Genomic DNA, 23,240 nt, shown 5'->3' on the forward strand with positions numbered 1-23,240 from the left:
TGGACCTTTGAAACGGAAAGACACTGTGGGAATCTTCTGCTTTGCTTTTTAAGCACTTTTCTCCACTGTTAAAACTGAAAGTAATAAAGCCACATGGTATTAGAAGGTAGTATTTCTGTATTTTTGACTGCCTTGTGGTACAGAGAAAAAACTCTCATCTGTTATGCATCTTCATATTAAGTACTTAGCTGTCATTTATCACATCAGGGTTCAGTGAAAGTTTCTTTGAGGGAAGAGAAACACGTTTCCAATCCAAACCTATAACACACATGTTGTACCATGTGTGTTACAGGTTTGGATTTGAAAAGTGTTTCCTTCCATCAAAGAAGCAACACCGTTCTGCAGCAATGTGTGCTGATACCCCAGCTTAGTACTCGCTGCGCTTTGCCAGCCATGGAAATGTCTAATTGCATTCTGCTTTTCCAGTCCAGAACTCCTTGTACTGCTGCTATCACCACTTTGTTGTGTTCCTCCATGCTCGTTTTGACAGCTCTTGTTAAAGACTAGCCAAAATGTAAGCCTGGTTTGGACAGGCAAATCACCTCACTCATACAAAGGCAATCTTCAAGCCTGCCTCAGTAAATTAAACTTACAGTTATAAGAAAATAATAAGAAACATTCCCATGGGCTCGTCTGAAATGTGGTGCTAGCTATGAGATGCAGCCCTGAATAATTCCAGCACAAGTCCACCTTCAGAGACAAAATACACAGGACTTGAAAACCGAGTGGTATTTTCCCCTTCGCTTTTATTCTTGCCAATGTAACTACATACTTTCTTGGGCCAAGAAACATCAACAAGTCCCGAAACTGCATGAAAAATGTGAACAAAGACACAGAAATGTTATGCAATCAATAAAATCACTATTTTTTGCACTAAAGCAATAAATGGCTAGGTTTAACAAAATACTCTTCTAGGTAAGATCATTAATGACAAAATGAGTAGTCCTTGAATTAACTTTACTTTACTTTAGCATGGGCAATTTACTTTAGCATGGGCTTCAAGCCTTTGCTTGAAGCCAGTGTGATTTGCATGTAGTACTCCCCAAATAAATTAATAGAATTTACTTTGATTTAAAAAGCATTGTTTGAGCACAAAGATTCAACTCCTCTTGAGAGGAATGGCGTGGCCTCACATGGAAGAGGGTGGACTACAATCACCCGGGATCCATTCCAATCTGGATTTTTCCTATGATCTTGATACTCAAGGAGTTCAGTCAGATGCCAGTCTGTACAGGCTATTGGGATGACTGGAGGCACGGTCTGGAAGAGCCTGCACATGCTTATTGAATGCAATAAAAGTTCCCATGCCAAACTTCTTATGCATGTCATACAACACTCAACAGCAACCAGTATCAGTCTCAAATTTGCCAATTCAATATACCTGTATCCTATGACTCATGCTATCATCCTGGATATGTTAGCAACAGCTGTTCAAGTAACAAAAATGTAAAATGTGGCCTTAATGCCATTAACCTATGAATATTTTTAACAGAATATTTATAATGAAAAATCGTAAGTCAGATCTAAGTAGTGTTCTTGTTATCTTTCCTAATGCATTGTTAGATTTTGCTAATGATGCTACAGAGTTTGTGCATGTTTGGGATTTTCTCCTTTGTTTTGCTGGCAGGTCCAGGGAAGTCCCAGGGCTGAGACTGGTGGAGAGGCAGCGTTCCCAAGGACGGTACAATAGAGCAGTGTTTCCTAAAGTAGGTTATGTGAAGGACGAGCAGAAAGGCATCAGAGGGAGGGGTGACTGTGGAAAATATGGATGATGTCATCCTCAGCATCAGCAGATCTTTGAAAATACATGGCAGTGATTTATTGTCCTGGTAGACGATAAGGAGCTATGCTTCCAAAAGTTGGGAAAGTGCAGACCTATCCCAGTGTTTCCTTGTTTCACTGAATCCTTTTAACCAACTGGTTCTGGAAACATGGACAACTTGGTTATAAATGGCCACGTGCTCAGCCTTTGTCTTAAGCCTATGCCCAGATGACCCATTTTGCACATTTTAACCAAGAATAAAGTGACCTCATTTTCAAAAGTGCTGAGCACCAGCTGTTCCTATTGTATTCACAAACTGCACTATAGGTTCCTGTTTTCAAATTCTTGACCTCAAAAGAATTTTGAGGCAGCAGAGTGGTTATATGTTGTTCCACTTGCCATATGCCTATTCATTTTAGTTCAAATATAAAAGTCTGGGTCAACTACTTTAAAATTCTGAATGCACTAAATCCTGAACAAGTACTCTTGCCACTAGAACTTAAGTGCAACCTAAGTGAGCCACGTGATCTAAAAAAAATATTTTTGCACAGAAGAATGACTAGATTGAAAGTCAGAGTATTTTGGCTTTCATTCCTGGTTTATTTTTATTTTCTTTCTTTCTAACGAATGGCCTAAAAATGGGGGAACAATAGTATCCCAGATGCTACACTTGAATTTGTATTTCTGGGATGAAGTTTGTTTGTTAGGTTAAAAAATTCAAGATCGTTTTGCTATAGCTTTTGGCTAGTGACTTTTCCCTAACAAACAGGTATTTTGTAGTTTTAAACTGTTACTTAAGTAGTTTTAAACTGCTAATTGAACATACCACTGTCATCCCCAGACAAAATATCACACTGTTTGTGCAAACAATAAATGCAACTACCTTAACTCTCCAAACCATAAAATTTCAAATCAGCAAAATCAACAAAACAACTTACCCACAAATCACAAAATGAGTCATGCTGATGATCGGTGCACAATATTTGTTTTTGATTTTTAGATTAAGCTGGTTTTAAATAAAAGATAGCAAGAAAACCTCAAAATAGATTGAACTTGCTATGACTTCTTGTTGATATCTACTGAGAAGACACTGATTTGCACTGCATTGCATCCCAGTAAAAAAGATCCTGACTATGTGTGAGGAAAGCACTACTGCTTTTGGGCATAAGTAAATGAATCTATATAAAGACAATACATAAATGCACACCACCCACTAATAAAAAAATAAAAAATATTCTCTCTCCAAATACAGCATATTATTCTCTTCACCTTGAAGAGAAATTGATTGTACTCCCAAAGCCAATAGATCTTGATACCTTGCTTATGTTGATTAGTCAGAGTTCTATTTTGATTCCCCTGTAAAAGTAAACCTTGTCTTGCTTTGCACTTCTAGCTCTGCCTGTGTTTTACAACAGCAGAAGGCAAAGTTGTGGGAAGGAAGCTTTTCTAGAAAGCAGGGTGATTGGGTGGGACCAAGCACCCAGAACAGGGGAGGGTGAGATAAAAGCAGGAAGGTTCAAGGTAAAGGCCAGGAGCAAAAATGTTGCATAGATGGACTCTCATCTCTGAGAACCAGACGCAAAGCAGACATAGCAGTAGCTCAAAATCATTGGTTTGATACAGTTTTCTGAAATTCTGCTCATACTTGCTGATATTTTACAGGTCAAACTGTCTACAAATGCAACAGGAAACTATCTGAAAGTTGCTGATGAAGTGCATATAAAGAGGTAAAACTTTTATTTTATTTTGAAAATAATTCAGAATAGAGACACTGTCAGATCACCAAAAGTCCTGAGATGTATGAAGGTGTTTGAGCAGACACCACAAGATAACAGCAAAGAAAACAAATAATAATGGTCTCTTTCTCTTGGTGACACAGTCTTGAAATACAACTTGTTTCCTTGGTCTGAGAAAGATTTGTCAGTGACCTTTTGAGAAAAAATGGCTATAAATCCTGCCAAAACCAGCTTATAAATCCCTTCACACATCATTACTTTTGGCTTCACTTGTTCTGTACTGCTGATGCTCTGAGAATCACCAGAAAGCGCATCCCACCCTTGACCTCCAAAGCCAGACCACAGTATTTCCAAGCTTTGCACTACTGGCAAGGTACTGAGATTTGCTGATATCACAAGAAGAGCTGGCTGGTCTTGTTTGATGAACTATCCTAAGAACAGCTATCAATTCAGTATTAATTTGATCCTTAATGCTATTTTTCCATGTAAATTATAGCTGCAAACACAATGAGGTCATCTTCTCTAATCATGAATGCATGACAAGCAACATAAGATTCCAACTTTTGTGATTCACACACTAAATGAAAAAACTATGCAGCAAACATGAATTTCTTATCTACAAAAGCAGGTTATGTTTTTTTCCTTTTCAAAACCAATACAACAAATCCACGCACACCAAGAAACAGCTGGGCATAACTATGATTTCTAGATCACTTTTAAATAGCTGAGCATAACTATGATTTCTAGATCACTTTAAACAAGCCATATATATACTCTTTATATACTCTCACTGCTGCTCTGAACTGGTTTCAGGCAGCTTTTACAATTTTTCAACACAGTAGTAGCCATGATACATTCAACAAATTAGCTTGCACTACACCCATCCTTTCACAAATGCTTGGTCAGACAGACTTGGTAGCAGGCCATTAGCTCCTTGTGCAAAGGGTCTCAGAGTCCCACCACCCCACCCATGACTATACCATCCAAACCGTTTTTGGCTGTGAAAGATGTGACAAGAAGGCTGGCAGAGGATTTACATTCATGTTAGTATTTCTATACAAAAGATTTCCAAAAATGGCAAAGTTGAGATGCAAGTACTAAAGAGAAGATTTAAATGCAAGTGCCAACATCAGTTCTTGCAATTCAACTCATTAGACTTTGGCCTTTTCCTTCTGACTACATTTGTGTCTTCTTAAAGATAAAGTAGTCAGGCCAAGAAAAATACCCAAAATGCTCACACATAAAATTCAGCCGCTTAGCATATGTCATTACCACACTCACTTCAAAAATACTGAGCAACTTAAACCTGCAAGCCACTTGGCTTTAGCTAGAGATAAATGCTGAGATAAGAGAGGTATAATTGTTCAATGTAATACTGTAGCATGTTTTATATAAACATCTACTAACACTGCACTGCATATACTTCATTTCAGTGTTGTGAAGCGCTGCTGAATGTTCCAACTTTATTTATGGTCTGCTCCTGTAATATTTACACATCCAGTGTTCCTCCTGATGCTGCATTAAATATACTACTCCAGCTTCAAATAGAAAGGAGCACGTATGCTTTACAAGAGGGCACAGCCTACAGGTTTCCAGCAGTTACTTAGCTTATTCCTCTCCACTGCTGAAAGAGGAAAGGGGAAAATCAGAAAAGAATGTGTTAATTTGAGAAGAAAACATGAAATTGGGATTAAAGACAGCTTTTGCATTTAGTAAAATGCTTTGGGTTTAACCATAATTTTTCTATGAAGTAACTATTAAGTGAATTATAACATCTGAAATCAGGGTCCCCACAGAGGAGACATGTTTGTAAACTTCTTGGATGGTTTGGTTTCATAATGGAATGTGTGGTGTGGCACTTCTGTCTCTCTTAGCACTGCTCTTCCACATCATAGCTCTTGGACAGCCTCAAGCAAACTTGAGAGAGAGGGAAGCAGCCTCAAAGATCTTATGTTCCCACAAGTCTTGGTGACCCACCACAAGGTGTACTGAGGTAAGACTGAAGCCCAGACATAGAAAGAGACATCAAACTACCTAGAAGGGAGAGATGAGAGAAAGGAATGGAAAACACAGCTCACAAAGACTTGCTGGGGTTTATTCACTTTAATAGCTGGTTGTAACTACCAGGGAAAAGTCCTGCAACCTCCACTCAAAGAATTCTCCCTTTGAATACTTCCGTTTTCTGCCTGCTCTTCTGCTGTAACATCCAGGGAAGGGGCTGCCACATTGCAGTGACAGCAAGGCACAGGTCAGAATCACAGGAAGGAAAGGCAAACTTTGTGATGTCACACCAGTGCACATTTCAGCAAGGTATGACATCTCACCACAGAACCAGGCATCTTGCCCTGATTTTAGAACAGTCTACAAGCAATACTCAACAGTAACCACTTCTGGCTCCAGGTCTTCCCCTTCTGTCCACCTACATGCTTTTGACTTAAGTGCCTCAGGGTCCTCCCCTCTACCTGAGCACCAAGAGCTGCAGATCCTCCCTTTCACCCCTGTGCAAGCAGGGGATTGCCAGCTACAGTGCACATGGGAGAGCACACTGAGGGCACCACTGCCACAGCAGTGACAGCACTCGTTTCAATGACAGCTACTGCAAAGGGAGATACTCCATAGCAGTGTGATGATCCTCCTTTAAATCAGACAATTAGGAATAAACCAATACCACTAATAAATGCAGGACTAAAGCCTGATGGCTTTCATAGTGCAAATGATCCTTGGTCTTCCCTGAGCACCATCAAGTAAAGTCCAAGTTTGTTGCCTGGCTCTGTCTACAGAAACCATTCTACTGTTGCCAGCAATGAACTCAACAGCCTTGCTTTTGCTCTCATGCTACCATAGACTAGCAATAATTCAGGTAAAAATCAGCAGAATTGTACTGGTATACAAAGAAGAATCTAACCCCATGGTCAATTAGGTGATTTTTAATGATCCTACAATTAGAGAAACCAAATTAAACATTTAACATTTGACCTTTGCTGCTACTTCTAAATTAGCTAATAGAGATTAAAAGCACATACTTTTTTCAAAAATTTACGAAAAAAAGGTTTCAAATCTTGCAAATGACATTTGATATGTTTTCATTGTGCACTAGAGTTTAAAATGCTATTTTTAAAATATGGAATAGTAGCTTCAGACTCTAAAATCATGGACTTTGGAGATACTCTGATTAAGCACACACTAGACAGATTGGATCATGGACTGGAGCGGATGAAAGTCAATGTCCTGTGAGAATCTCGGTGCTACAATGGTGTTTAAGAACAGTTCTGCAAATAAAACAAGTGACAAATTCAGAGAGTGCTGAGAGGAAATTCTTCCATTTTTTTTAAACTGAAGTCTATTATGAAAATTTCATCACTTGTTATCATATTTACTGTTTTCTATCCTATATTTTCTACCATTTGCATTGGGTTTTTTTCAATGTTTATATTTTACTCTTGTTAGAAAACACATTTCCAGCATCAATTACAATTACTAACAGCATGCACATCTAAATAAACACCTGCAGATGTACACAAAGCATAAACAAAATACACTCATATTGGTATAAAACACAGCCTCCTCAAGTGAAACATATTAAATGGATGTGCTCTGATGTTACATTAACAATATATAGAAACCTTCACCAGAAGGCTGGAGAGTAAAAAGAGCAGTCTTAAAAAGAATATACATATAAATATATATGTATAAAATAAAATTATATAAACATGTATGAATATATGATGTCACTCAGTACATGCAGCAAAGTTGTTTTGTACATACACAGCAAAGAGATGATTCCTGTGAGCATCAGTGAATGTGCATAGTGGATATCTTGGGAGGGCTGGACCATGTGCAGTACATACACAGAAAATCTCTGGAAGAATCACCACACACAGTTGTCTCCATCCACTTCTACACAATACAGCTGAAATTTATTTCAGAACGTGTATTTCTGTTATGCTGGTCTATGGATTGACAGGGCTTGGGACATAATTTTGATGGATACTCAGGCAGCTCTGCAGAGAGAATGGTGACTGTATTCAGCTTTACACTCCACCAGTGTTTTTAAAGGCAACCCACTGAGCACATGGATAGAGTTAGTTCAGGCCCATATGAAAATCCAGGTATGTGAATTTTGAAATCCCTGCAGTCCATCAGCCTTCAGAAATGTTGAACATTTGCCTTCTTCAAAAAACCAGCACTTTTACAGAGACACCCAATGTGTCATAAGCTCAGGAAGCCATGCTATAAAGTTATGGCCTTTAGCTATTAGTTCAACCAAGATTAGTCTTGTGAGCCAGCCAATGCCTCCAAAATAAAGAAAAGGGATACCTTGGAGACATGAAACATTAGGACCCACTTCTGCATCCTTTTCTTAGTTCAACAGCTGTCTTGAAACAGCAGTTCCACTTTACCAATAAGCAGGAGACTTGGAAACAACTAATGCCTTGGCACCAGATCCTGCTTGCAATTTGAATCAGGAGTTGACGTTTTTGGAATGTCAACAGTTGATACAACAAGAAATTCCTGCTTAATGCAAGCCTTTCATCTAGGCATGTCACCTTCAAGATGAGAGGGCTCATGAGGCCCAGAATTCTGAGGGAAAGGAAAGGAAGGAACTAGGAGAAGAAAACTATGTGAAAAGAGTAAATGGAATTACAGAAATAATTAACAAATGCTTCTTTTGTGACTTCAGAAGAGAATGTGTGATGACATGAATCTTATTAATATCCAAGTTACAGGAATCTGCAATGTCTGTGTTGTTTGGAGACATGGGATTAATGTTGCCTCTTGACCTAACAGCTGATCTGCTGTTTTTCTACCACCAAAAATACCAAGAACCTGAAAACCTCCTTCTCACATGCATATATTCCTCATTATTAGGAAAAGCAGCAAAAGAGGACAGGATGAAACCTAATGCTAGTTTAGTACTGACAATGCACACATGCAAGATGAGGTTGCCACTCCCCTAACACTGCCTGGTATCACAGAGTGTACCTGCAAGCAAACATCATGAGGACTGCTAAACAAACTGTATTGCCTGAACCAATAGCAAAGGATGGGAAGCTACCAGGGGGAGCACCTGATGCACTTGCTTTCTCTCTCTACTTCCTTAGATATCTGTTTGTGGTTATAGTTGGACACAGCAGAGTGGGCAAGACAGACCAGGGTCTTAACTGGCACAGCCACTCTCAGGTTTTTACTTGTTGCTGGAAAAACATAATCCAAAACTGCTATTGAATGGCAACGTATACCAGAGCAGGTTTTAGATGGTTTTTTTCTCCTTGCTGGTCCCCCACAGCAAAATAGCCCTCCCAGAGTTATGCACAGCAATCACATACATGCATCCATCCATTCAGGAGTACGTAAGAGGTCAAATGCCCTGATCTGAGAAAAAGGTTTGAAGCTAATTTGCTATTAGAGATAAAATAACACTTCCCATGGGTAGCTGTGCTGTCAGACAATTTTGACATGCCTAGTACTGACAAAGCTTGGTCTGACACCAACACACTCGTAAAATTCAGTATCAACACCTTTTTGTATGCTTTCTCACCGCTTGATCCACAACATCCTATTGAACTGCAACATTAATTAGTGAATGAATTATAATGACACAGGCATGTTGAGCTTTTTACCTCAACTCTTTTAACTTACCTTTTCATGATTTAACTCTAAACGTAATCTACAGTGAAACACTTCACTGTACTTAAGTACACTGCTGTGGGTGTGAAAAAGGAATCACTGTTAGGATAAAAAAGAATAACCATAAAAAGCCAAGTGTACTGTATTGTAGAGCCTGTTGGTCTGTTTGGAACAATCAGCACTGCGATGAAAACCAAACAAGATTATCATCTAGTAGGCAGAAAAAATATTGTATCAATTTTGAAATTAGCTCAGAGACATGCAAATGAAGGACCAATGGTTCTGATTTAAATACAGTCAGTTTAAGGACTTAAATTGAGATCTAAGGGTGAGCTGGTAAAAGTGAAGCATACTTCTCGTGACCAGAACACAACATCAGCCTTCTCTGGCAGAACAGCAACTCTGCCCACGACTCCTCTTTTTGTGCTCTGCCTTTATACCCGCCCTTGTTTCTGGTAAACTTGTCCCATTTTCTCTAGCTGTCCAATCTGTGGCCCTAATTCAAAGGCAGACTCCAATTAAAAGGGAGAATTACTCAGCAGTTACAGCTACATCCTTGCCAACCTTTCCAATTCTCCTATGGAGGCAAAGAATACGTGCAAGAGAGATGGGTATATGCATTGTTTGTGGAAGGAGCACTGCTGTGTGTTAAGGTTTCCTATCTAAACAGTCAACCAAAACTCTGTGCACTTTCCCACTAAAGGACACAGTCAGACCCTTGGGGCCTTAAGGTACTTTCTTATATAGAACTATCAGCCCATGCACACAGAGCACAGGCTCGCCACATATCCAATTAAATAAACTTACATAAATCATATTTTACTGTGCTGCACAACAGGCAGTATGGCTGACCACATCTGGAGAAAAGTTATTGTATGTGGCTCTAATATAAACAATACCTCACATAGCTACTCCAGCCTCTTGTGAAAAGAGGTAGTTAAGAATGTGATTTTTAAAGCCAGGTCTCTAAAACATGCCTGAATTTTACACCTATGGTTACTGAAGAATATTTCTGCAATTAAAATAATTACACAGACTGAACCTAAGACTGATTCAAAGGAAAATGCCTCATGATTTTAGCAACAAGCAAAAAATGCAAAAGGTTTCATTTGGGGATGGCTATATATTTTTCCAACAAAACTGGAAGAAGTTGTTCAGAAACTGAGATTTCATTAAAGCTGGAAGGAAAAAAATGCAGAAAACCATTTCTTGCTTCTCTGTTCTGTAAAGACATATCAGTCAAATCCATTCCTATGCAGACATCCCATGCAAATATAATTTTAAGATTTCACTCTTGAAATTCATTGCTTATGGAACATTTGTATCTAAAGAGGAAGAAAAGTAACTACATCCATCCATAATGAAAGCAGAGACTAAAGATCTATTTGTAACACATTACAAACCCCTAAATATTCCCTGAAAACGGACTTCCTTTATTGATAATTTTTGACTGGACTAGTGCAAGGGGAGGAGGTCAGTGCACGGACAAACAGGCAGCCAATCTGCTCCCACCTGTAATCTCATCTCCTCATCTATGGAACTGCCCTGAAACCAGAGGCTGAGAGATTGCTTGGGCCTTGGGTGAACTTTCCATGGCCACTGGTATTTGTCCTCCATCCCTCAAAAGAGATGTACTGCAGACACACCCAATTAACAAGTGCAAGTTGCAGCTGTTCCAAACTTCATGTTACAGGCAATAAACTTCTCTGAAGTTTCTGGCCACTCTACTCACCCAGCCAGCAATGCAGTAATTACACCTAAAAGCACACAAATCTGAAGAAAACCTTGTAAAAAATAGTTCTGCTTCACTCTGTTTAAAAAAATATTTAGTTTAAGGCTCACATTTTGTGAAACAGACCACAGTATGGTCCAAGAATGCAAAGTCTCACAAGAGCAGAATTTAGAATGTCCTATGAAAATGAAGAATGGTACTTCACTCTAAAATGCTGTGAAAATTTAAGAGGCAAAGTTAAGTATCACAATGAAATTCAGTACATCATCTTTACTGGCTTACAGGATAAACAGTCCAATTTATAGCATTTACAACATTATCTCATATGGTCAGAAGTTCAACTACAAACTAGGTCACAGGTCATCAACAGGAAATTCATAGGAAATTATGGAGGAAATTAAAAGAACACAAATGGGCAAAGAAACTAATTTATACAATCTAGGTTCTCCCTAGAACACAGCTTCCTGTGTTATGATGAACTCAGCTTTCATACTGAACTTTGCTTTTTCCAGGCTGCATTAAGTATTTCTGAACTGTCTATTATACTCTCTAAACCCCAAAATGTGCAGGTCAGATTCACTAAAAAGAGCCATTCCGTTTTTTTTCTTTAAACAATATAGCTGGGAAAGGAAATGGTAACTAGAAAAGATGTTTCGAGATCATTAAATGCAGATTTATCACTACTGGCACCTCAACAATGGGTGTACAAGATCCTTCATTGACACAAATACCACAGTGAGGACAGATACCACCCAAACCCAAGAAGACATTCCCATATTCCTTCAGTTCCAGCATCCCAGCCAAACTGCACCTGCACTCCTGATCATGTTTGAGAAGATGACAAGTAGTATCTGTGGGCCTGTTCTACTCTCACATTAGACATGCTTTTCAAAATAAAACCCCTGGTCAGTAAGGCATAGGAATAGAGCTACAGTTCATCTAAGTTATCTGGACAACTTTTGAAAAGAAAAACTGCTAAACAGAAGCAGTTACTGCTTAATTGTTTAGAGCTGAAAGCTGAATGCACTGCACTGCACTGCCTACATCTTTAATGTATCACACGAAACAAAAGCTAGGAGTAAACTTTGCAAGACAGATACAGTATGAAAGACTGGCAAGATGCCTCAGCTGTCTCTCTTCTTGCTCCTTTAGTTAAATAAAAAGACCTAGTATAAATGAGATCAACTTTTCCTTCATTCTTTTTCACAATACCCAAATATACACGTAAGGTCCACAAAATAAAAGCAGTTCAAGTTCATTCTTACTCTGGTGCTTTTACACCGTATGAAATTCAATAAAAACATCGAGATGTGTTTTTTCAATATCACAACTTGAAATTTCTAGTGAATTGTGCATTGGTAGCGATGTTCTGCAGATAGTATTTCCCACTGAAGCAACAAGAAAACACACACATACTTTAAAAATTATAGGAATCACATAATCTACAATTTGATAAAAAACAGAACTATTTTTGGGTTGTGAGGAGTTGGTTGACAAGGTAGTAGTGATAACAGTACCAAGTAACACTCACTTCACATCATTTACTGATGGTATTATAAACAGGCCCTCTCTTTTGGCTTGCAGGAAGTGAGATGGAAAATTCTGAGAACACAGTGTTGATCTGAACATAGGATTTCACTTGCAGAACGAGGACTGCTATGTTCACACTGAACACACCTATTACTGGATGTCTGTTCTTATCTGCCATTACCAAATCAAAGCCTGGGTTGAGAAAGGATCCTTTCTTTGTAATGGGCAATATTACAGTATAAAACAAAGGAGAAGATTCTCCTATTGAACTGATTAAAACAGAAGCACAGAGAACTGCAGAAACAGTTAAAAGTACCCAGGAAAACAAAGTCAGTGACTGATACAACTGGGAATAACTCCCTCGCCTACTAACTTTCAAATCCAGTGATTTTAATCTCTCTTTGAGGGAAGGAAAAGGGGAACTTGCTATCCTCTTTATAATTAATTCAAGCCTGTTGAAAATCAAATTTTCTTGTTTCAGTTACCTTTTGCAGCCTGTTCAAAAGCTGCCAATACAGATCAGGATTCTGTCTAAACTAGACTGCTCTACCCACTCCATCATGCTGCACACCCAAATATACTCGCTGTAAAGCCAGGTCTTCCTTTTTCCCCACCCCCCTCCACAGGCAATTTGAGTAAGATAATTCCAGCACCTATATGTCATCCAAGAGTGAGATACAAAACAGCATCAGTAGAGCAGCCAACTCAATAAAACATGCTGAAAAAAGGAAGCCAGTAGCTATAAACAACTTTCATACCCTTTCATAGCTACAGGCAATCACTTGGGAGCAACAAATTCTGATTTGGGAAATTTTTGCAACTTCAATATTCAAGCATTTTCCCTGGGACTACTCTGGTTGCTACCGGCCTAGATACCAAAAATTCTGCAAGAACGAGTACAGAAGGACAATTTCCTGAGACTCTCAGAAAAGCTTTTAACCCTTGTTTCTGCTTCCGGTCCTATCTAATTAATCTAGAAAAAAAGACCTATAAATGAAAGTGTTCCGTTTAAGTTCAGGCACTCAGGTCTCAGTTTTAATGGTCTCTATCCTTTTTCCCCTCTTCTGATAAAAACTAAACCAAATGGTTGGACAGAATTGCATGAAGCATTAATTAGTTACTTCTTACAAGCAGAAATCTATATTTCCAAGCGCAGATTTACATCTACACCACCAAACCCATCAGATATCCAGTTTTAGTAATTTAATGGCAGTTTTGTCATTTACACTAATGGAAAGTATAATGTTTTTCAAGGAAAAAACCCAAACATCATTGTGTTATTTAGCTGACAATTTTTGGTCATGGCTGATACTGTCTGGCCACTTCCAACTATGTAAAAGCATGCTTAGGGGGATCCAAGAGTTACTGAACCTGCAATTTTTTTCAGCACTGCTTTACTTGAGTGATGACCCAGAATTTGGATTTAATTCTGTTTTAATGCTGTTCACAGAGATATTTTACAACCTGCTATGGGATATAAAGCAGAGTCATGCTAAAGAACCTTCCAGAAAACTGAAAAGAAACCTCCAATTTTTGGAGGATTTCTACAACATGCTTAGCAAAATGGAATCTTTCTGGTCTTCTGATGGTACTTATATGTCTTTAAACCGTGCAAAGAATGTTACAAAGATAGTAGTTTACTCTGGGATGAACTTTCCAGCATACAAATGAAGGCCTATTTTGCTCACAGCTGAGCAGGTTATCAAGCTAACCCAAGGTGATCTGCAGAATCCTCACATTTCAGCCCCCTCCAACAAATAATGCATTTTGCAAAGATGTGGTTGCTATTCAATTCCAAAATGGCAAGATATTCAACACCCTTCAGGTTCATCAAATGTTGCCAGCGGGGTATAACCTCTACACCTGTGAAAGACTGGGAGCTATTTGTGATGAATCAGTACTGTGTTTGTTCTGAACCCTTGTCTGCTCCTGAAAGAGGAGCTTCCTGTATCTTCAGTAGTCTATCATGATACCTAGTGTGCATATAGAAAAATTACTTCAGTCACAGGATTACCAGAAAACACAACTAGAAATGTATTCAGACGCAGACTGACACTCCAACACAAATGTCAATGACAGCCTTTGGTGACATGATCCTGGAGTGCCTCTGTGCCCCTCAACCTGGCCAAAGGTCCAAGCAAACCAGCGGAGAGAACATGGAAACTTTGAATGCAAGCAAGAGCAAGGGGCTAGGAAGGGAAAATTACCTGGAACTTAGCCCTGCAGAGATGAGTGCTTTGAACTGAGATAGAAACATGAACAGGTCTAGGTAAGATAGGCACACACACAGTCTCTTTGTTATATTCATTCCTCTTTGATTTTACTTCTAATGCCATGAAGAAAAGAGATACTCTGGATTCCCACACTCATAGGTCATATCAGCCAGGAAGAGCATCAGGTACACAAGGGCAGTTTGGTCACCCAAGCAGTGCTCAGGACCCTGCCCACAGCTCAGTCTAAAAGTGAGCTCATGGGCATGCAGAAAATGTCTCGGTACCTGGTGGGCAAGGACCAGGCATACATGTGACACAACACACAGGCATGGGCACAGCACTCTGTGACTTAATACCACACATACAACCACAGGAACAAAAACCAGGGCTCTACAGGAGAGAAGAGCTTGTCTTTTGTATCTTTTAGGCAAGAAACCAGGGAGAAAACAAAATGAAGTAGAAACTGGTCTGTGAACTTGAACCAAGTTTGTGGTCTACAAATACAGCACACTTAGATCCTTCCCCCATATCAGGATGCAGTGAAAGTTCCTAATTCTCTGTCACAGTAAGGGGATGCCACAGAGACCAAAAGGAAAGACACAGTGAGCCCAGCAGTAACCTCCCAAGCAATAAAGCAGGCACAGCCCCTGAACTAACTGAACTGAGTGACCCTCTCAGGGCTCACCAGTTCACCACAGACTGAAGCAAAAGAGACAGAGCAGGATCCAGGAGGTAAAGCTGGTCCTGCTAGCCACTGACACCCATACACTCTCGGGTTTTATTGTCCCAGCAGTGGGTCTGGCCTAAAACAACACAAAACTACTCAGAATTCAGGCAAGCAAAGAGATCACATTACTGTTAAGAAGATATATGGGAAGCTGTTTTTTAATACCACATTTAAAAGAAGAAGGTGATGCAATACTGATTATTCCATTAAATATTAATTACAATACAGCTGCTTTCAAGCTACAACATATTCCTTTAGATAACTGAATTAAGGGACAGGAGAACTGAATGAGCTTTGTGTGTATTTAGCACTTCTCAATTACGTTAAACTGAGTTCTTCAGCTCATGTGTAATTATCTCCAAATATTAATCTTTAGACTTACAGGTTCAAGCTTTAAAAAAAACAAAACAAAAACTTAGGACCCTCAAATTTGCTCAGATGACTCCCAAGATCCTTCTTACTGTTCAAGGAGCTTGAAGAGTTTGTCCTAGACCTTTCATCAAACATTCCTGAAAGAGAGAATGAGGTTACCTTTTCCTCCTACAAATTTTAATTTGCATACAGATACCATCAGTTGGATAGCAGGGTTACATACTTCTCTCCTTTCCCTTCTACTTGAACTTGGTAATCACACTCCAGTAACAGCAGACAACAATGAGACTGAATTTTATTCTTCAACTTCGAAGGACTGAAACCTCTGCAAGGAAAATGTAAAGCAAAGAGCAGTAAAGTAACTGCACACTTTTCAAAGGTAACCTCCAAACAACCATGCTCTGGAATTAGTTTTTACCATTGCAGAAAGCTCTTCAGACATTCCTTTATGCTGTGACTGTTACCCTAGACCACCTCCATCTCAAACTGACATGTTACCTCCAACACCAAAATTGTCGATTAAAGTAAACGAAGAAGGCTGCAGATAAAGTTTTTTCTTTCAAGAGCATTACTCAGTTCCAGTAATATTTAATGGCTGGGTCGATCACAGGGTGCAGCTCCTCTCTCTGCTAAAAAAAATCCAGGCTTTGCTTTTTGTATTTAGAAGGAAAAAAAGAGGGAAAAAAAAAGGCAAGAAGCTTCCAATATTTGAAAAGATATATATATATATGTATAATTCCATTTAAGTGTTTGGAGACCACCAAAGTTGCATTAAATTTTATCCTGCTTGGCAGTTGCATATGATTTCTTTATTTTCCCTTGAATTAAGCAGCAATACATCACAAACTTCAAGTATATTTCCCTGTTTTCAGTAAGAGGTACTGTATACATGTATATGAATTGTATTGGATTCAAACTTTCAGCCTCTCTTCTCACACAAGGTCGAAGCTCTACATTGTTGTAATTTTCTTTTTCAGTGTTTTTTCTCCAAGACAGTCCTCCACTGGGAAATTAATATTCTGCATGAACAATGAACTCCTTGCATGGCCTTTGAACCTAGTGGTTGCTAGGAGGCCTAAAGAAACCCTGGAGTACAGCCTATTTAATAGCACGTATCAAGAGATTATTCAGAAGCAAAAATGTGTGATTTTCTAAATTGTCTGCTTTTTTCCCTCCTTACTTCCATCTCCATTCATCTGTCAAACAATCTTTAGATTTCATATGAATTGCATCTGCATCAATTTTCTATAATTATGGGCAGTTTGTTCCCCAAGTATTCAAAATGTGACTGGCCAGCCACCAATGCTGCTTCAAATCAAGCAAATATCAAACTGCTCCTTACTCAGTTTTACTGAAAAGGCTGCTTAAAATCAGATGTGCTTCACCACTGTAGCATGAGGTTTGCACTTCCATTATAAACATGGTTCTGCTTAGGGACTGTATTTTCCTCATACAAAACACCATGGCACTGACTGCAGCACCATTACTCAGTATTTCTCTGTGCTGGAAGAAATATATATAGCTTCTCCAGTCAAATCAGGCACACTTGAATATTAACATTTCAAGATTTTTAGCATCTTTCTGAACGTTGTTCGATTGTATGCATTTCCACATTTCCCCAAGCAGAGTAATTGAGGCAAAACCCCAAGGTTTCTTTCCCACCCTCCACCCCCATTCCAAACAATGAGGCATTTAATTAAAAGATAACCACAACAATGTTACTGGTGATGAGGTTAAATGGTTGGATAAACAGAATGCAGTCCTCTGAAAAGCCCATGTGTTTCAGGACACTTTCTCTCCTACAACACTCTGGGTGACAAAGAAAGTATTTGTATTCCTGATCCTCACAATTTTTACACCAGAGAACTTCCTATAAATTTCCTGCAAGGAAGAGAGTTTCCTTCAAATAGTGAGAAGTGTACACAGTAGCTATTCCTCCCAAAACTAATATTTGGAAAGGCAGTGGACAAGGATCCTTTAAAAAATGAATGTGGCAACTATCCATTATGAGAGAACAATTACATTTCCAGATAAAAGCCTAACAAGCTGTTGTTAAGGTTGAAAAAAACAACAAGAAAAACCCAAAACAACAAAACCAGCAAATATTTGCTGATTTTAATTTTCAACGTGTTCTCCCTCCAAAAACTTTAACAAATTAGTAAAACTTAACATGACATTTGTTCTTATCTTCAGTCGTTGCAATTGAAATGACTACCCTCTATAGTCATAAACAAGTATTCTTGGTCTGGAGATTACTTTAAAATATCTATAGCAGATTAAAATTCTGTGCCCCCTCCTACCTCTCAAGGACACAGGTATCTGCCAACAAAGGGAGGGTGACATATCTGATTCTGCAGATTGCTGGTGTTCGACTGTCTGGTTGGTTGGTACCAATCTTGCCAACATAAAGCTTTCACAGAGCCAGAGCACTTTGCTGAAGAATTAAAAACAAGCAAGAACCACAGCACTTGGCACAAAATGCTCACGTGAGCTCCTTCTCTTTTAAATATGGCCTTTCACACTGAAAGAAGGGCCTAAAAAGTACTGACTTCAACAGATCTGACACAGGCTATCTTACACTGGGAATACCAGGACATTCACCCAGAACAAGAAAAATCTTTGCAGTATTGTCAGATTCAGCTTTCCAGACACTTTCAAGTCCTGCAGCACCAATGGAACAAGTCAACCACTCCACCAACACAACCATTCTCCTCTTCAGCTGTTCAAGCATAAATTTTCCTTGCTGTTTCCACTCACTATGTGACTTCTCCGGAACCAGAGCATCAATTGCCAAAATGGCACAATACTCTTACACCGGCAGATTTTTCAATAAAATGCATTTTATTTCTCTTGTACTTGGGCATAAAAGAAAAAAACCAGTCACGAGGCACTTTTAAAACATTAAAAACCAATCCTACTAAAGAGATATATTTATTAGGGCCAGAGACAGGAAAGCGAGCATATAACTGAAAACCACAATCTTTGGCTCAACCTTTGCAGCAGAAATGGGGCGGGAGGGGACAGCAGTACAGGGCTGGAGACGTTTTCAGTAACGCATTATAAATACCTTAGTTTTCTCCTTTCAAGGAATCTGCCTACTCAACCTAAATTGTGCCTCAGAGGGAGAAACGTGCCTTTGTGATAAATTGGAATTTGCCACCATAATAATGAAACATTATGTCCTATCATCACAATAAACAGGCAGCAGAACAACAAAGGAGGTTTCCAGGATTTTCTGCCCCCAGCCCCCCTCCCCATCAGCATTTTCCCAAGTCGTCTTTTGGGTGTTTATGAAATGCCTTAATTCCCAAGGCCATTAAGATGCATTTCTGGATGGAGCAGATCCTACAAATAGTACTGAGGCTTTCCAAAATCTCACCAGCACTCCATCGGAGGCCAAGCCTCTCCCTGATGCCTGCCTTTCCCTGCGCTGTTTTTTGTTTTGTTTGTGCTTTCTCCTTCCCATGCACAAACATGTTGGTGCAGTGTCCATTATTTCCCTACGGCCTTCCTTGAAAGCCACTGACAAATGAATATACATGCACGTGTGTGTTCCACCACATACAGAGGTCTGGTCTCCTTCTGCACCTCAAAAAACAAATGCAAATGTGTTTACAGTCATTTACACCAACACATGCCTTGCCATTGCAGAAACATGCAGCTGAAAGCCTGAGAGACTGTAACAAGACAACTGCAATCGCAACCACAAGTAACCCTTTTCCTTTCCAAAATGGAAAAACACGAAAACCTGATGAGTTAACGAGAGTTAACTGCATTTTAAGAGGAATGTGTGGGAGAGCTGTAAATATCCAGCACATGCTTTTACGCACAAAAGGCGCAAAGGGCTCCATGCTCTGCACATCCAGGCATTTTTGTCTGCTCTTCCGCAACAGAGATGCAACCGTTTCTCTCATACATTTTATTTCACTAGACTAATAGATTTTAAACACCATATTGCGAGGACACCCCTGTGAATCTTGCAGAGGTACAAAATGGTGGATGTATGCTATTTTTTTTTTCATTATTCCTAACAACTCAGCCTCCCGATCGCAAGCTCCCCTCCGTACCCACCAACACATCCTTCCCAGCCAGACACACATCCCGAAGCAGCCTCGCAATAAAGCTCTCTCGCATAGACAAATTATGTTACAAACCTGATGTCATGTAGCCCCGTGATGCCTGGGAAATAAAAGCTGGGGGGAAGTGCTTGTGCAGTCGGTAGTCCTTCTCGCTGCGGGACCTCATGCGGTCTGAGGCCCGGTCGGAGAAGTCGGAGCTAGGCCAGGCCCGCCGCAAGGTCGTACTCCGCGTCTTCTTCATGCTGAGGACGGCCGAGCCTACTCCTCCCGCCGCAGCATGGGTCAGGGCTGCGCGCTGCCGGCCATCAGCCTAGCGCGGCCACCGCCGGGCCGCAACCTGCGCGCATCTCGCCGCTCCCTCTTCTAGGGCGCCAGCCGCAGGTCCCTTCCTTTTTTTTTTTTTTCTCCCTCGAATGATCCAATTTTACACACGTCCCACAATGCATTACACTTCATTTGCAATCGGTCCGGCTTATAGCTCCCAGATTTGCGTGGAGGAAAGGCACGTTATGTGGCTTCTCAGGCAAAAAAGGAACGGGGGGGGGGGGAGCTGGAGGGGGGCTGGGGACGAGAGATGTGCAGCGTGGGAGCTCGGGGGTCCCGAACAATGGCCCGATTCAGCCCGGCCGTGCTTAGCCAACTGTGAGCCCCGACACAAAAGGCCCAAACAAACGAGGAAAATCCCGCGGCCGCCGGCTGCGACCCCGACCGCGGCGCGCCCGGCGCTGGGGAGGAGGCGGCAGCTCCCGGCGCGGCGGGAGGAGCGGCGGGAGGAGGAGGAGGAGGGAGAGGAGAGGAGGGAGGGCCCACAGACGCCTCTCTCGGCCGCGGGACGAGCGGATGCAGCCGCGACCCCCCCGCCCGCCGCCTCCTTCCTCCTCAGGCTCACGGCGTCCGGGCGGCCGGCAGCGGCCCGCGGCCCCCGGCAGCGCCGCGCCTCGCCATGGTCGGCGCCGACTCCCGCCGGCTCGTCCCCGGGGCTGGATCGCCGCCGGCTCCGTGCTAGGGAGGGCCGGCGCGGAGGGGGAGGCCGCCGGCCGCTCCGCCCGCCTGCCCGGCCCGCCCGCCGCCTGCCCTCCGCCTCGCCGCGCCGAGAGCAGCCGCTGCCGGAGCGCCGCCCGGGCTCATGCCACTCCCGCCGGAGCCGCGCTACTCCCGCCGGGCTCCGCGCTCCCCCGCGCGGCACCGGCTCGCAGGCGCTCGCGTACGAAACCCCGCGCGCGGCAGGGACCCGCCCGCTCCCGCTCCGCCTCCTTTCCGTCCGTCCGTCCGTCCGTCCGTCCGTCCTTCCTTCCTTCCTGGCGGTGGCAGTGACGGCGGAGTGCCGGGCCGGGTGCGCAGCGCTGGGCACCCCGCACGGCCTGGCTGCGGGCGGCGGGCAGGGAGAGCGGCGGGCAGGGCGGCCGTGCGGGCCGGGCCCGGCCATCGGCCCCTTCGGGCAACGCTGCCGCCCCGGGCCAGCCGCGGGGCGAACGGACGGACACGAGCGAGGGAAGGGCGCCGGGACAGATGCGCATCCCCGGGGCACCCTGCGCTGAGCCTGCGGGGCTTACCCTCGAATGCTCCGCCGCCTTTCCCCATGGGCGCCTGAAGACGCGGCTCTCCCCAGGAGGGCCCAGTCAGCCACACCGCCACACTGAAACCCAGCACACTCCACAAGGGTATCCAGGACGCCCGGGCTGCCCCCTCACTGGCGGGAAGGGGGTTGCCCACCCTCTCACAGTGGCTCACACATCTACTCCGAGGGCACCCTCTTGAGTGGGGCCTGGCCACCCGGGCATTTTATGAACTCCAGTTAACCAGAACTGTGCAAAGGGACTCGGTTCCTTCTCTGCAAGACAGCTCTGAATATGCCCGGTGTAGTCAGGTGCTGCCACCGTTTTCAATGGGGACAACTGCAATGCAGGGATGTGAAAATGTTGCTTTTGCAGCTTAGTTAAATTACTCATATATTCACATTTTTATAATTAATCCTTACAGTGGTTTGTGTCATATTTCTAAGAGCATGGAAAAACAGAGGACTTTAATTTTGTAACTGGAAATTTTCAATAGAGGTGAACCAGTAAAAGGATGACCATCAGTGAACGAACTTCATACCAAAGGCAGTGGGCCACGAGATATTATCCCAAAGCTCCCTTGCTGCATGGCTATGGGCGAGTCACTTCAGCAGCCACCTCAGCCCATCTGCCTGTGCTGCTGCGGGCAGCACACACACCACAGAATTATTAAGGGGCTCATATGCAGCAGTCCCTTTCATATGAATAGAATATATATTAATGAAACTCAGCAAGAAAACCAAAAGCTAAATGCTAGGGGGTTCTTTCTCATTCAGCCTCATCTTTTTCCAACTGTGAAAAGCTATCAGGAAAGACATGTTTCCACTGATGCTTTGTATACTGGTAGCAACAGGAAAAAGTTAAGATGAGAAAAAAGATGGCCTAGAGCTCCTCTAGTAAAAACATAAGATTTTCCATCATGAAACTTACTCATCTAGCAATTTACTCATCAACCTACGCAAAGCTTATAATAGAGCATGTTTTCACCCTCAGACCAGAAAAACCATAAGAACCTTTAGAATCATTCCATTTTTCTCCTTGAAGGCTGAGGTTGGGGTAGATTGGGTAGCACTACCTAGATAAGTCAAACCTAAGAAAATATACTTATTTTACCAGATGTAGAAGCAAATTAAATTCTATCTAGGAGCATAAATTCACATTGCACTATGTGAACATTGAATGAATGATGGCTTTGCCCCTCCAGCAGTCAAGAAGTGGTTGGATATAGTTGGCCAGCTAGCTTCAACTTATTGCTGAACTAAACCCAACTCTTTTCCTAGTCTAGACACAGCCCTAGATATCAATCTGTTCCATTAAAAGATGACATGAGACAAGAGACAAATAGGAATCAGCAATGAGGAGGAAAAATGAGGTCAAGAAGTAGAAAGACAGAACAAAGCAGGACACACACACAAACACAACAACAAACAAGGCCACGGTGATCTTTACACTGGCCTTTTTGTATAATTATTCCCAACTAAAATATTCTAACAAGTATCAAATAAAAAATATGGGATGGCTCTGCAAGTGTCAGATAAAGCACACATCCCAATTCTTTTCAAGCAATTTGGTGTGCACTAATGAACTGGTGACAGTGCACAGAAGTCTTTCAAGTGGCTTTAATTGACTTAATTTGTACACTTCCATGAATTGTCACAAGAGTCATACAGCACATATAATTAACACATGGTATCGTCTACTTATCAGTTGTAGGAATTAGACTGGTTCACAGTTTTGGGTACAGATAATGATCCATTTTCAATGTGTGGTAATTTTAAATGAATTATAATTTGCTCCTACAACTATGAAAGGAGGAGAGAATGAGAGAAATAAGCAACTGTAGTGGTTTGACCATCTGGCAAGATCAATTTTCCCTTCCCACATGTGGGGAGATCTGTTTAAAAA

At 41.7% G+C, this 23,240-nt stretch overlaps 1 protein-coding gene across 5 annotated transcripts in view; it reads right to left on the reverse strand.

Annotated features, from left to right (window-relative positions):
* STOX2 (storkhead box 2) overlaps nucleotides 1–23,240 on the reverse strand; it is a 143,390-nt gene that overhangs the window by 51,379 nt on the left and 68,771 nt on the right. Inside the window, exon 1 of one of the 5 annotated variants that reach the window (XM_030947817.1) lies at nucleotides 19,855–20,766. The exons of 1 other annotated variant lie outside the window; for it this stretch is intronic. In XM_030947817.1, coding sequence (XP_030803677.1) covers nucleotides 19,855–20,020 — 166 coding nt within the window. In that variant the 5' untranslated portion in view covers nucleotides 20,021–20,766. Of the gene's footprint in view, nucleotides 1–19,854; nucleotides 20,767–23,240 lie in introns of those variants that run through there. 3 more of the 5 variants (XM_030947819.1, XM_030947820.1, XM_030947821.1) reach the window with 3 other exon arrangements.

This window comes from Camarhynchus parvulus, chromosome 4 (assembly GCF_901933205.1).
Source record: "Camarhynchus parvulus chromosome 4, STF_HiC, whole genome shotgun sequence".
Lineage (NCBI taxonomy): Eukaryota > Metazoa > Chordata > Aves > Passeriformes > Thraupidae > Camarhynchus > Camarhynchus parvulus.